At 50.9% G+C, this 15,160-nt stretch overlaps 5 protein-coding genes across 5 annotated transcripts; 2 read left to right on the forward strand and 3 right to left on the reverse strand.

Moving 5' to 3' along the window:
- Positions 1–1,124: 1,124 nt before the first annotated feature.
- On the forward strand, positions 1,125–2,309 carry PMZ80_000622 (uncharacterized protein; the record flags this gene model as incomplete). Its single annotated transcript, XM_064869072.1, has 1 exon — positions 1,125–2,309. One exon carries the CDS (start codon positions 1,125–1,127, stop codon positions 2,307–2,309), a length of 1,185 nt encoding a protein of 394 aa, XP_064734569.1.
- A 396-nt stretch (positions 2,310–2,705) lies between these two features.
- PMZ80_000623 (uncharacterized protein) lies at positions 2,706–3,414 on the reverse strand (the record flags this gene model as incomplete). The annotated part of the gene is made up of 3 exons (XM_064869073.1): positions 2,706–3,012; positions 3,083–3,186; positions 3,247–3,414. The coding sequence occupies 3 exons, from the start codon at positions 3,412–3,414 to the stop codon at positions 2,706–2,708; spliced, it is 579 nt and encodes a 192-aa protein (XP_064734570.1).
- A 2,234-nt stretch (positions 3,415–5,648) lies between these two features.
- Positions 5,649–9,417, forward strand: PMZ80_000624 (uncharacterized protein; the record flags this gene model as incomplete). Its single annotated transcript, XM_064869074.1, has 2 exons — positions 5,649–5,933; positions 5,989–9,417. 2 exons carry the CDS (start codon positions 5,649–5,651, stop codon positions 9,415–9,417), a joined length of 3,714 nt encoding a protein of 1,237 aa, XP_064734571.1.
- A 39-nt stretch (positions 9,418–9,456) lies between these two features.
- PMZ80_000625 (uncharacterized protein) lies at positions 9,457–10,794 on the reverse strand (the record flags this gene model as incomplete). The annotated part of the gene is made up of 6 exons (XM_064869075.1): positions 9,457–9,558; positions 9,609–9,835; positions 9,886–10,143; positions 10,197–10,514; positions 10,562–10,592; positions 10,642–10,794. The coding sequence occupies 6 exons, from the start codon at positions 10,792–10,794 to the stop codon at positions 9,457–9,459; spliced, it is 1,089 nt and encodes a 362-aa protein (XP_064734572.1).
- Positions 10,795–12,735: 1,941 nt separating this feature from the next.
- PMZ80_000626 (uncharacterized protein) lies at positions 12,736–14,751 on the reverse strand (the record flags this gene model as incomplete). The annotated part of the gene is made up of 1 exon (XM_064869076.1): positions 12,736–14,751. The coding sequence occupies one exon, from the start codon at positions 14,749–14,751 to the stop codon at positions 12,736–12,738; it is 2,016 nt and encodes a 671-aa protein (XP_064734573.1).
- Between the last annotated feature and the right edge of the window lie 409 nt (positions 14,752–15,160).

Consider the following 15,160-nt stretch of genomic DNA (forward strand, 5'->3'; position numbering starts at 1 on the left):
ACCAGCCAGGACATAAGCTCCAATTGCATGGACTCGATAAGCAGTTAACCTATACAAGCTGAGTCATATTTGCGGATAGCAATTGATGGCGTTCTCGATTCGAAAGTAGTGCTCAAATTGGCCAGGGACAACCAGTGCGAATTCGCATGAGAAGCGACGCTGGTACGTATCGAAGATTTATGTGCAAGGTAAACCGCGCCATTTCTTACATGCAACCAGTGTGTCAAAGAACTCAGACTTCAGAGACTGCTGCATTTAAGCTGTCTGTATGTATAACCTACAGTGATCCATTCCAGTTGTCCATGACAGCCAAATCCATGCTCTCGATTACTGGCGCCCTGACCGCTCACATTGAGTCCCACCTCGCGGGTCTCACTGGATCGAACTTTCCTCTCCACAACCCCTTGTGGGATATGTACTGGGAGCCGCAGGGTAAGTAAGGAAAGCAAGGGTGCCTGCTAGGGGAGCAACAACCCCCAGAGCCAGGTAACGATGACTCAGAGCCAACGCCCTGAACAGGTTGTGGATGTTCCGCGCAATCAGACGGACCTATTTCTGCTCATACGTGAGTGTTCTGTTATGCGTAACAGACCAAACCCGAGAGGACTCCATGTGCACTTGAACGCAAGATTAGCATACTGTTCATATAGCGTCCCTGCATCACCCTTCGAGATGCGCAGATTCGATATCATATACAAGCGCAGCTACCGTACTGAGTATTTCACAGTCTACGCTTCAACTAATGGTCAGCGATCTGTCTCCTCTAAATGTGTCAATGGTTGCGCGTGAAGCGATGCGCGTTGTAAATCTCAGGGCGAAGAAGGCAAAGGACAATCGATGAACAAAGCACAAGCCGGTATGTCTTTTGTCATAGCTCCTTGTTGCCTTATGATAACACCCTCACTCATTGTTCATACGAATCAGTCGTACAACAATGAATGGCACAGACACAAAGAAAAATGCTATGCCGCACGATGCTTGAATCAGGTATTCGATGAATCCATGTTCGATATATAAGTCAACGTATCTCCAGCGACGACGTACTCTCGTCAAATTCTCGTACCGATCATAACATTCAGTCATCCAGTTTCAAGGACTTCAGAACCCGCAGACAACGCACAAAAATGAAGGAAGACCCTCGTTCCTCGATGCAAGACTCTCGAAGCTTGAGTGGCATCCTTTGGGGGACGCGCAAGTACAATTTGAACAACCGGTACCCCATTGTGAGGCCAGCTACACCCGAAGCTCAAACTAACGCTCAGTCAAGTGAACCACAGACACTCTTCAAACTCCCAGATGAGATCCAGCTTCTGATAGTCGACCAATTCGATCTAACAGAGTCCAAGGATGTCAATTCTCTAAAATCCCTCTCACAGACCTGCAAGAAGCTTAACGGCATTGTCAATGACAGTGTTCGCCTGAAGAAGAGCTTCGAGAACTATCTCCCAATTGAGCGCAAGATCCTGAACAATTTCTCATGGCAAGGTCTCGGCGATGCTGCCGAATACGCTAACTACGCAGACCATTGCCGCTATCTAGTGCGCGAAGTGATTGCCCCCATGGTTCGCACCTGCCCTGAGCTTTATAATCTTCCGACGGCTGGCTGGGATCAGATCTTCTCGGTCGGGCTCCTGCTCCGAGCAAAGATGATGGGATTCAAACAGAGAGACCCAAAACATCCGAGGTGGGCTAAACAGGGCGATCTTCAAGACTCCCAGGGAGATCTCCAAGACGCCTGGTCAGCCGACCGTGACATGACCGTCACGTCAGACTCGTTCAGTCCTGTCGAAAAGCTGGTTCTTTTCTATAGTGCTCTTCTCTGGCAGCAAACATATGCTACACTTACCAAGCCCCACTCTTTCCAACGAGACGAGATCCTGAAATGGGCGGATGAACTTGTTGACGATACAGATCCTGGTGATATCTGGCTTTGGGGCCTACGATCAACCTTCTTCATGGAAGGTCCTCTAGCCCTGCTTCGAATGTGGTACGGATGGGAGCGTCCAGGCTCCGCATTCGGCTTTCCTGCTTCGTTCATTGATCCGCAGAAGATGCATCAGATGATGGTCGAGCGGCAGGAAATGTGGATTACCACGTTTCAGGCCGTTCCCAGAAAGTTTCCATCTTTCTGGCTTGAAGACGAAGTCGAAGAAAAGATCCCCATGTGGAAGGAACAACTGTCCATAGACAAGCCACGATCATTCACGAGGCTAAGACTGGAGGAAGAGGCGGCAAAGAGCTTAATTGCTTGTCTCGACATTTGGTGTGCTTTGCCTCAAGACGAGCTACCATGGTACTACAACGACTAAAGAGGACATCAGCAATCTCATCGCATGCTATCGCCTTCGAGAACCGACCCAAGCTTCTATAGATTATTGAATGACATCCATTTTCGGATTAAAGTTTCGCAACCATCTCTCAACAATTAACTTACAGTACCATATACCTGCCATACTGGTTCCCCAGGACTTTTGCTGGCGCCAAAACCCACTGTGTGACCGCAGTCTACTTTCCAGAAAATTTCAAGTGCACCATCCTCCTTTCCATCACAATGCCTGGATTCTCCAAGCTACATCAGCCACAACCGCTGCGAGGGAGTTATAACCCACACCCGCTGTCACACAGTCCGCTCTCTCCATTATCGTAGCTAGCCACCACAATCGCCATACCTTGTATTGTCCTGAGCCTTCCACACAGCTCTTGATTCAAAGCTCGTAACTACCACCACCTCTCCCTCTAGCCTTCCCCCTTGCCAACCACAACGCCCAAATCCCCGCCAGCATGTTCCCGAGCCAAAGCAGCAAATTCGGCAACAACAACCACGCCGCATCCCAGAATGTGCCCAACGCCTTCCTACTGATTATGCAGTTGTCGTTCCGGTCGTTACCCCCATTGTATCCGCACACCGCCTCATAGGCACGATCCACCCACTTCTCCTTCGTGTACCCGGCGGGGATGGATTTCTTCATGTACGTGAATGCTGCGGCCCAGAGGCAGAAGAGGACGAAGTCCCTGAGTAAGTGGTCGGTATCAATCGTACCACAGGGCGCTAGGGAGTTGATGATAGAAGGAGTCGACTTACCAGATGAAGAGGATCGCAACGGGTCTAAATCCCCAGCGTGTGGGGATATATATGAAGGCTATGGCGGTGAGGAAGGAAAGGGCGGCGGCGGCGTAGATGAGGGACTGAATTGGAGTTAATGAGCGGATAGTGTATGGGGGGTTGGGTCTGCTCGTTCTGCTTACCAGTGGACCGCTGCTGCTTGTGGTGAAGGGTACACCGCCGAGCTGCCTCTGGAGGGATGCGTAGGTGATTATTACGATAAGTGCGAGGAGTATTTGGAGGAGGCGGAAGGTGAGATTTGTGATGTTGATACGGCGGGAGCCTTGATTTGGGAGGAGGCGGAAGGGCATTGTGATGGTGGTGGTGGGTGGTGATGGATGAGGGTCAGCCGGGTACAATGACAACGTGGAGGGATGTCGTAGTACTTATCTGAACAACGAGAAGTCCTTGAGCTATGGGCGGTCAAAGACATGAAAGTGCTGTCTATGACTCGCTCCTCGGCGTCGCTTATGAGTGAGACTCAGGGCTCGGTGGCTTGTGTGCTGGCGATGGTGATGGATAGTCGCATGCAACGGTTTGAGACCAGGTCTTGGTACTGCAAGAGTCCGCTCACAAACGTCTTGCACTAGCAGCGCAGTGTTGCGTACTGGTGTCTGATTGAATATGCTTGGCCAGGCTCCGCGGGTGTTTTGGGATTTGTCAATGTGCAACCAAAGTTGCGGATACCAAATCTAGATAAGGTGTTCCTCACACAGAGATGCAGGCCGCCAGTCCAGCCACTCGACAGTCATGTAGTTTCATGCCCTTTGTCACGAGCAATATCCAGCTCCGCGAAATTTGATGCTGCGAGCGCAGCCTTCATCAATGATTGATCACGGTCCTCTCTCGATGTCATGGACACAATGATTATCGCTGTCATACCCTGAATTTTGGCCAAGCTGAGAACTAGTCGTCCCAATGGTCGTGCGAACTTCACTTGCCACAAGACGCCACTTGCAGTTCGTCATAGACATCTGGCGCCACCCTGAGGCTGACCTCCTAGGCATGCCCGTGCTGTACCTTCGTGCCTCGAAGCCAGCCCATGCCCAGTACTGTGATGGCCATGATTGTGCTTGCCAGCCACAGAAGCATGTTGGTAAGATCAATCCAGATTCCATCGTACATAGCATAGGCATTATCATTGCGCAGACACGGATAGCTGTCCTTGCCACAATCAGTGCCCTTTTCCAGTCCTCGATGACCCAATCCGCTATTTTGGACTTCGATATCCCGGGTCGTACAAAGTAGTGCTTGAAGAATGCAAACGCTGCTGCCCATAAAACCATAATGGTGAAATCCTTGGTGTACATCAGCTCATGCTCCGCTAAGACAGCCGTCACTGTCGCAGGTTTGAGCTTGCCACGCAAAAGCAAACGCAACAGGCTTATAGCCTAGCACCGCAGGTATGGTGATCAAGACAGTGGCAGTGATCATTGAGAGCGACGATGCTGCATAAACAAGACTCTGGACCTGCGTTAGCGAACAGGGCGAAATGCAACTGGAACCGCTTCCGGCTCACAAATTTCTTGTCAAATCCTTCGAAGTACGTGCAAATGGAGGTCGCACCCTGCTTTGCGAGACTACAAGGCGATAACCGCAAGAACGATTTGTAGACTGCGAAGGACGATGTTAACCATGGCAAGGCGTCTAGAGCCTTCTGTTGGGAGCAAAGACAATCCCATCTCGGCGGCGCAGGGTGCATCAGTGGTCGGAGGAATGCGACAAAGAATTAGACTGTGTGCACCACCAAGGCGAGCTATTCAAGTTGGAGGGCGGGTGGTTGAGGTAGAATGGAAGACAAGAGGTCGTTGACTTCACGAGGTAAATCGACCTAGAGGACATCATAAGCAAGACATCAAATACTTCAATCATAAGCGACATGCAAATTTCATCATGGAATCAAGGCGGCTGGCTACATTGTCGTTACACTGATCGAGAATCCAGCTCGTAAAGTCAATGCACCTTTGTTCTCATGAAGCCTATCATTGCCGGCGAGCTTGGACATTCATGATGAGTGGGGAACAAGCCCAGTACTGTTCGCTCAGGACATATTTGCATACCTGATAGAATCGATATCAGTCTGTATCTGGCTTTGGGGAATACATCGTGCGGGTCACTGGAGGCTTCATGGCGTTGCCCAGAAATGGAAGATCAACGATATCGTCTGTACAAGGCCGTCGGCTCAGCCAGTGTACGTATGGCTGCGAGCTCTAATTTCCGCATGTTATGTTGGAACGAATTGAGAACAGAAACATTGCGGTGCTAGATGAAGTGGTCGATTGTGCCTGCCACTGGCCTGCCCCTTACTCCGTAGTGACTGCCACGTGATGCAGTGCGACCGCCGTATAGAAGTGGAGCTGCGGCAGTTCCGCGTCAATTCGCACGCGGTTGCGACTCCGGTGTCCTGAGTGCTGCCAGTCAACAACCCATATTGAAAGCCGGTCCCGGAGACACGGTTGAGTTGATATGGCTGAAATGTTGCTATCCCTGATCCGATGATGCTGAAGACTGACTGAAACGGCGGCTGCTTGGACCATGCCATATCATGGAACCATATCCTGCGGACTACGTGGTCCACAATCTGCCTTTGGTTATCCTCTCTGGTCTGGAACCAAGTAAAGCTGAGACACCCATCGGCGAGATAACCCAGGAATTTCTGGGTGATGGCGGCTTCCGCATACGGGCTGAGCTGGCTCCTCTCCATCACCCGCTGACCAAAGACCTTCGTGCTACACTGCTTTCCTACGATCGCTCCGATGCGCCATGGCGCTCACAATCGACAGACAAGACAGAGCAGATTCATGCTTTCAAGATTCGCAGTGTTGGTCGGGTAGGTCAGGCTCCCAACTGCTGCCTCCTTCAGGGCTGTTACTGACCTCCTGCAGGCATATACACTTCCACCTCGCAAAGCCCCCCCACCACCTCATTCGCCGCGACTGAGACCAGCCAACGATAACGGCCTTTCGCCAGCGCCACTTACACTACACTCGACGTTGTCCCCGCTTTCTCCGAGCTCTCCTCTATATCCTGATGGCATTATCACCCCTCTATGGATCACGAAACACCAGCATAGGTTGCCATCGGTGTTGGTCTCGTTCTACAACCTCGTGGCCGACTCGGGCACAAGCTCGCTGGAAGATAATAAGCTTAAGGCTGAGATAAACAATATTCGGAGCTTGATCAGCTCTACGAACTACAAGACCAAGTTTGTCATCGTGCTAGTCGCAGATGGTCCTATCAATCATACTGAGCTTGAGGAGCGTTTGGTGAACATCAGAAGAGGAACGAATTTTGACACAAAAGCTCTATACTACCTACCAAGCGCATCTTCACAAGCTGAGCTTAATGATTTCGCTAAGGTCTTGTTTTCAACCATACATCCCACCTCGATAGAGTATTATCGTGATCTATCCAAGCATGCAAGGCGGAAAAGAAACAGAAACGTCGTGCCTCAGCCGACTGTGCAGCCCACCCAAGGCACTTCGTCTGTACTATCGCTCCAAGGGTGGAACGTCCGGTATGAGTTCAAGCTAGGCATTTTCGCCGAAACGAGGCAAGAGCTTGAAGCGGCTTCTCGCAACTTCGAGCAGGCCTACGAAGGTCTCTTCCACTCAGAATTACTCGGTGACGCTATATCGGCATATAGTTCAAGGTTTGATGAAGCTCGAATGCTAGCCGATGTCATCGCCATGCGACTAATTAGATGCTCCTTTTGGTCCTCGCAAACCGCGACAGCCGTGAAATGGTGGATGAGCCATAGAGACCGCATTCAAGACTTGGTTGACAGACGTGGCAAGGGCACTACGAATTATGGTTGGGAAGCTTGGCAAAGCACATGGACGAGGGTGATGGCGGAACTCGTTGAGCGGTCCGACATTTTTGAGGCTGCCACCTCGCAACTCCCACCAGGCACTCTTCCCCTAGTGCAGATTTTGCCGCCAAAGGTTGCCACTAGTATTGACCGTCAGCTGCCCTGGGAATTTCTGCACCATGAAGGTTACTGGCTCAATATCGTTTGCAAACATATTCGAACTCGACGAGAACATGCACTATTAATCACTGAGGAAGACATCGTCAACCCCTACGGTTCGACTACTCAGCGCAACAAGAAAGCGTCTCCTCATGATACATACCTTTCTCCGGAACCAGCTTTCGAGCAACGACTACTTGAGAAGAACGGAGACAATTACACCAGGCGCATTTGCTCTACCATCGATGACTCGATCAAGACATTCCAACCAAGAGACCAATCGCGCATGGTGGAAATGTTGCAACTACGGCAATCTCAGGAGTACCATAACTCACAGAAATGGTCGGAAACAATTTCAATATTGAAGAGCCTCTGGGACAAAAGCTCATGGCGTAGCCAAGGATGGTGGAAGCCGTTATTCGATGTTGGCGAAGCACTGCTCAGGGCTGCTGTCGAGACTAAAGACCATGAGCTATGCCTGAGGTTGATCTGGGAGCTAGCTGCAGTCCAGCGTCGACGGGATGGCTCCGACCTGTTTCAGACTACAGAAGCTCTTTCCACCGCGCTCGATCTCAAATCCACTCTGCCAGTTCTTACCACATCATTCGCTTTCGCCAGTGATAGCGGTCACGTTGGCGAGCCAATCCCAGTGCAACTGTCATTGAGCAGCTCTATCGCAGTGTTGCCTATGGCTTTACAGATCCATGAGGTGAAGATTGCGTTCGACGGTGGCATCAATCCTATTCTACTGACTACGAAAAATGATGAACAGATAACAAACCAGTCGAAGTCCACAACGATTAGCTATGTCGAGCTGTCAGAAGCCAATGCAAGCCCAGAAAAGCAAGTCAAACGACTGTCAGTCGCTGGCACATCGTACTTGACAGGCGCTGCGGATTTCGACCTTTCAGCAGGGTTGACTAAGGTGTTGAACTTTGAGGTTGTGCCCCAAGAGGCAGGCCCCGTATCGGTTGCATCGATCATGATACTGCTGCGAAACGGTTCACATGAGTTGACCCTAGATGTTACGGACGTGGATGGTAATGACGCTGCCTGGTGGGAAATTCGCAACGGCCAGCCGGAATGCCGTGATTTCGGCATGCACAGAGACGTCACGACCATGAATGTGCTCCCAAAGCCACCAAAGCTAGACATCAAAATTCCTGGTTTGAGACCTGCTTACTACACGAACGAAACACTAGAGCTTCAGGTTGAACTCTTCAACGGAGAACAAGACGAAGTGACAGGTCAGCTCGAAGCTCGTCTGATCAGTCCCGCTAGCGGCACAATAGACCTGCGTTGGAAGCATGACGATACGCCAGCCACAGTGCGCGATGCAGATATCAAGGAGGTCGTGCTGCCAGCAGCTGAAGTTGAGACATTGGGCGCTGGTACATTCAGAACATACACAATCTCAATTTCTGGCCTCACAGACTCGATTGACCACGAGCTGGATATAAAGGCGACATGTGCACTGCCAGGTAACACGGCGAGCACTTCGACCAAACAGCTGATAGTTGATCTGCCGATAATTCGTCCTTTCGAAGTGAATGCTGTTTTTATGCCAAGATTACATCAGGAAAGGTGGCCCGATTTCTTCGCAACACCTGATATTACTGCGGACCTAGCTCAAGGTATACGACAGAAGTATCTAGTGCGAGCAGATATTGCATGCTTCGCTCAAGAAGCACTTACCATCCACTCGTTGGAGCTCAAAGCTCGTCGAATCGTGGGAGGCGTGACGTTCACGGCAAGCGTAGGTCGTATCAAGACCGACAAGGCTGGTGTTCCTGACACTGTACCGGACGGTGCCATACGTATGCTTCATGAAAGAACGGAGCAATTCCTTTTCGACCTAGAAATGCAGAAGCTGAGCCTTGGAGACAGATCGCCAGTTGCAGTCGATTCGGCTATCAATATCAGATGGTCTCGGTCGGATTCAGAAGAGGTCAATACTTCAACTTTGGTTCTGCCGCGATTTCTGGCACCAATGTCTGAACCACGGGTACTTCTGCGGACCTCCAAGATGGTGCAAAAGCCTGGAATGCACCTCTTGTCTTATACCATCGAGAACCCTAGCATGCATTTCCTCACATTCAACTTGACAATGGACGGCGGAGAGGGTCTTGCGTTCAGTGGACCAAAATTGAAAAGTGTCAGCTTGGTACCCATTAGCAGATATGATATCTCCTATCATATCTACGTTCAGAAGAGCAATGAATGGGTCAGAGTCCAACTAGAAGTTCTCGATGCATTCTTCGGCCAGACTCTGAAAGTTCAGCCAGCCTCGAAGGGTGTTAGAATTGACAAGCTGGGGAACGTCCAGGTCTGGGCTGAGGAATGAACCGTGATATTCAGCAGGGTTGTACCAATTATCTGTACCCTAAGCTGCAACTTGCAGAACTGCGCGTCCCGGAAGCTGGCCCTTGGACATCTTTTCCATGAAGGAATCGAGATCCTCCAGCTTTCCTTTTGAAAGGATAGGCTGTTTCATGATTAGCATGTCATTAGGACAGTTGTATTTGCAAGACTTACGTGCACCAGGCCTCGAGATGTGAAGTCCAATGCATCTTCGACATCCTTCAAGCTGCCGACGACACTGCCAACGAAATTGAGTCTTTTCATTGCCATCATGATTGGAGGGGCGCCAGCAATTATGGTGGGGTCTTTGGGCAAACCCACAACCACGACTGTACCATTTGGTCGGAGCAGACTGGCTGCTGTCGAATATGCTTCTTTTGTCGCAGCCGTTACTAGCACACCTGGAAGCTTCAGTCAGCCGATGATGCCTTTCGTGGAAATCCTAGCTTACCGTGTGCGCCATACTGTGTGAGCTTCATCACCTCAGCTGGGATGTCCTTGGTGGTTGTGTAATCGATGAAGTGCTCAGCCCCGAGCTTCTTGCAAAGGTCGCGCTTTGCATCTCCGCCATCGATCGCGATCACCCGCATGCCCATTGCCTTGGCATATTGAACACCGAAGTGGCCAAGACCACCACCCGCACCTGGAAGAACAATCCACTGTCCTGGCTTGACATTCGAGCGTTTGCACGCGGTGTAAGCAGTAACACCTTCGTTCGTCAGCATCAACCACGATTCTTACGATCAAGGCTCTGGTACTTACCACCACACATAATCGGCCCAGCCTCCTCATCGAGCACGCCCTCTGGGATCTTACTAGCATAATTGCTAGGAGCAAGCACATACTCCTGGAAGGTTCCCTCCGCGGAGAAACCAGAGTTTGTCTGGTTGACACAATGCACCTCATCTTGTCCATTGAGACAGAACTCGCATTCTCCGCAGACGGAGGCGATCCACTTAATACCTGCTCGGTCGCCCACCTTCCAGCGCTTGTCGCTACCTTCGCCGACTGCTACGACAACGCCTGCGCCTTCGTGGCCAGCAATTCCACATGTGACATCCTTCATTGCGACGCCGAAGTCTATCGATAGTCAGTCCTTGGAAGATGTCACAGGCGAGCACCCTTACCCTTCCACTCGTCGTGAATCAGGGACTTGTCCTGCGAGACCATCAGTACGTTGCGATAGCACTTCAGATCCGCTCCTTACACTAGCACATAGACCAGTCCAGTTAACCTTGACCAGAATCTGGCCAGGACCTGGCATCTTGACATCGATCTGCTCGACAGGAGCAGTGGCGGACTCCCCAGTTCCCTTTCTGACGGCAGCCCGTTGCTTGCTGGGGATATCGACGGAGCCCATAATTGTGGAGATGATGGAGAAAGTTAAGAGCTAATATCAAGGTTTCTCAAATTCTTAGATTTTGAGAGCGCTCAAGATGCAGAATACAAGCAGGATCTTGGACTATATGTACTCAACTTTACGTACAGCCGTTCAGCCCTGCATCTGGGTGCCTACACCTGCCTTCAGTATTCAGCCCTTGATCCGAGGCCAGTCTGCGTCTGCCCATGTTCCCCTCAGTCCACCTGACCACGCAGAGCTAACTTGAAACTGATGGTGAACATTTGGAGTCGCGGGGTTGAGTTTCGGTATGCACGCGGCAAGCTGCCAAGCCTGACCCCAACCTGCAGCAGTCCCCACTGACTGACTCGAGTTTCCTCATTTCATCAGGCCCTTCACCTCCCGGACAAACATGGTGGGCGCATTTGAGTATGAGAAAGAAAGGTCAAGCGGTTATCTTATATGTTCGACAGGTGCTATTGCAACATCGTGCTTCCTAAGCTGACAGCAGAACGATTCTATCGATACACAAGACTGCAATATCTCCCATCAGTCAGCCGTCCTCGTCTTACCAATCCGTTCGTTGTTCCACCCTGCTGCCTCTCTTCCCACCCACGCCCCTGCCCCGCGACAGCGCCACAAGTCACTTCTCCGCCAACACGAAGATCCAAGACTCGAAGTCCTCGACGTTGTTATACATGCTAGTATCCCACTACACGCGTTGCTACGTGCTATGTTGTCCTTCCGCACAGATCTCATCTTACTTGTTACAACATGCGCAACCGACATGGTATTCGAACATGCATCGCCGTCGCCGCATCCAGAGTAACAGCACTACACCACATCCGGAGCGGCAAGAAGACGGCTGAGTTGCAGAAAAGTGCGAACCAGTTGCTACTCGATCGACCACCTGCCAGTTATCGCAGCCCTCCCACTACCATTTATGGCCACCCTGCCTGATCTGCCCCGGCTGTCATATCGCAAAGCGCGTCAAGCGGTGCAGTGGTTGTTCCGGGAGTCCTCGCGAGTCTGCTGAGGCTGATCTAGCTTCTGGTCATTGAGAAATCAGAGACTCTGTCATCCGCCATCATCTCGCAGTGAAAACACTGACCATCGTATCGTGGAGTCGGTATTCAGAAGAGAAGTCGTGCTTTGACGGTACAGTATTTGGTGTTATTGGCGTTGTACTACTACTGTAGTTGGCAGAGCACAAGCGCATTCGATGCTGGGGGGCAGGAAGCACAGACGGGACGTGCAGGGCTTCTAGAACACCTACAATGATGACTCGGTGCGTCGACCTTCAGCCTTTGCTTAAGCTGAAGAAATGGCCAGTACAAATGGGTCAACTTAAAGGCTAGAGAAGGGTGGATGTAGATGCCTGAGGTCGTTCATGCCTCAGGCATCAATTAAGCCTTTCCTCACACCAGATGAACACGAGATAACAATACGATTCTCGCTTTCAACAAATGCGATTTCTCCTACTAAAGGGGTGCATGCTTATTGCCGGCCGTTGGCTCGCGATTCGTGAAGAGACGGCCCGAATATAACCTCCCCAGCAGAGGAATCTAAATTTTAGAAATGGCACTGTTAACTGTTGCCTGTGAATCGTGATCGAGCAAGTTTATTCACTCGTACCACTACTGCTCAAATCTTGCTGCACATAGGTAAAATGTTCACGCCAGATATGCTTGCTGTTATATACTCATGTACAGATGCAAGGTGTCCCAAACATCCCCTATACTGTGCCATGCGTGCACAAATGCTGAAATGGTAGGTATCGTACGAAATAAAGATAGCCAACCGCCTTGCATGGTGGACTCCTGCCATAACCCTCATGTCCAAACCTAGGTTTTAATGCTGTCCCCTTGAATCTATCGCTCGTGCCATAGAGCCGCTTCCTTGTAGCTGCTATTGCCCTGCAAAGTTCGCCGCTTTGGTGTCCGCTGCAAGCATATCCCATGCTCAATTGAGCAGCTTCGCCATATCCCTCGGCACATTGCCTTTCGGACTGACCGTCTCTTTCCTGTCATACATAAGAGGACTGCCGCCTGCACTCGAATACGAAGTGCCGGGCGGTGTCTGCGGATCGGGCGTGTCGTGCGGTGTGGTACCAGAGCTGGTCATTCCTGGTGTTGGTATCTGCTTCGGCTCGCTTAGACCTTGCCCTAGAGCCTTGCACGGGCCCATACCCATGCTCATGAAAGGAAAGCTAGGCCTTCTCGGTCCTGAGATATGTGATCGATAATCAGAGCATTCCCTGTTAGAGTTCATCGAGGATTGCTTCCTGGGCGAGAGTGGCTCTTTCTTCGACGGAACCAGTACCTGTACGGCTGATGCTTTCGTGACCTTTGCTTCGATTTTCGCCTGTTGTGGCTGCCCCTGCGCGGCCTTCTGTATTTTCTTCTTGTGAGTCGTCTTCGGTTTCCTATTCTTCGCTACGTTCTCCTTGCCCAGAACGTCCGCCAATTTTCTGCCGTCGCTTGCTGGATTCTTCGTCTTTGATGCTGGCGGGACATTAACCTGCACTTGCATCTGCTGTCTCTTCGCTACTTGTTCTGCTTCTTCAGATTTTGCGCCTACCTTCAACTTAATCCGGATAGGGCTGGTCTCCGAAGATTTTGATTTCGATACTTCTTCTGATCTGGAGTCTCCGTCCTGACTTCTCGGCGGAGTCATCGCCGCCGTTGCTGTATTTTGGATACTCTTCTTGAGTGGTGACGGTGGCAGATTGATTTTAATTTCGCCTTGTCGCGCATTGATCCGTTCCACGTCGCTGTCGGTGTACTCTGTTGGGTGGTCGGCAAGGTCTATGTTCGGATCATCCCATTGCCTCAGTCTGACCAAATCTGCAACTTCATCACTTCCGCCCTTTACAATCAAATCCCAGCAATTATCAAAAAGAGGACCTGTCGGTTCTGAGTCAGGATTGATCCATATCGTCGTACCTTCTCGCCTGTCCCTGACAATTTTGCACATCTCTGAGACAATTCTGCGCACACCGGGAATTTTCATACTTGTCCCTACAACCACAATCGCGTCTGGTCGAGTCCTCAAATCTGCAGCACTTACTGCACCGATTGCCTCCTCGTCTGGATTAGACTCGTTGTAGAGGACAATTCTCGGCCTCAGCCTTCCAATGCCATGACTTCGTCTACCTAAGTCGTTTGTTCGGATTTCATCGGTTTCGCGACACTTCGGACACGTCGGGGTTTCGGCGCCATCGAATAATATAGGGTCAAAATCCATGATCTCTCTGCATTTTTGGCACATCATCTTTTCGAGGCCGCCATGAAGTTGAACAGTCTGTGGCCAAGGGCCCTTGTGCGGAAGAGGTGTTTCACTCTGCAGAGGCGGCATTTGGGTTTCCAGGCCGTCCACGTTCTGTGTGTAGAGTCTCAACAAGCGCCCTTCTGTTGCGAGCCTGGCAAGCATTTGGTGGAAACGGGTAGGCTTGGCGCGCTTACTCATTTTCGAGAGCTTGCGCACCATCTCGTGAAACTGAGAGGTAGATGTCGCATCTTTGTAGACGGATGCATCAAATAGTTGCTTTCCTGAGCCACCTTTGAGCTTGTGCTCCTTCTGTAGGCCTGCGAAAAGTCCATTTGCAGAGCGGAAATCGGGGATGCCTGCTGATACGGAGATGCCAGCTCCTGCGACGACGACTATTTTCCTCCTGTTGCGCAGCGCATGCCTAAGCGTGTTGATTGAATCGGTACGATCGTAAATTGACTGCGCAGTATCTTCGGTCAGGTCAAGATACCTCGTGGTTCTGTCTGGTCGCTCTATTTTCCGTCGTTTTCGTGGGCGAGGCATGTCTTCACCCGCATCTTGCGAAGGAGGCGGTGTGAATAGCTGAAAAGCTGGAGGTGGTGAGGGGCTTCGGGATAAATCGCTCAAGGGTGAACTTGGAACGTCCAATAGTGACGAGGGAGGACTCGATAATGGTGAAGAGAGTCCAGAGCTCTCGCTGAGCGTCATATCGGCTGTTGTCGTGTTATGGAAGGGAGGTGCGACGCATGACGAGGTGGAAAGAACGATTAGGCAAAGTTGTGGAAGCTGCGACCCGAAATAAACAACCGAGACCTGAATGACGGCTCAATTATTCTTGGCGCTAATGCTGCCCTCTCCCAGAATAGTCGAGATAATGGACTGTTGTTGTAAGAATGTTGGCGACGATACAGCCAGAAGCAACAAGAAAGTGAGATGTTGTCAACGAACAGCTGCGGCAAAGGACTCGACCTCGAGTGACAACAAGCCTTGACCTGAACGGTGGACACTACTTCCGCCGAACTTCCCAATCAATGCCACTCGATTGAATCTGTGGGTCGTGCTTGCCGCTGCAGGAGACACCAAAAATGCGCATAAAAACCATGACACAATCCCCCAT

Source organism: Knufia obscura (genome assembly GCF_036327395.1).
Source record: "Knufia obscura strain CCFEE 5817 isolate CBS 148926 chromosome Unknown scaffold_1, whole genome shotgun sequence".
NCBI lineage: Eukaryota > Fungi > Ascomycota > Eurotiomycetes > Chaetothyriales > Trichomeriaceae > Knufia > Knufia obscura.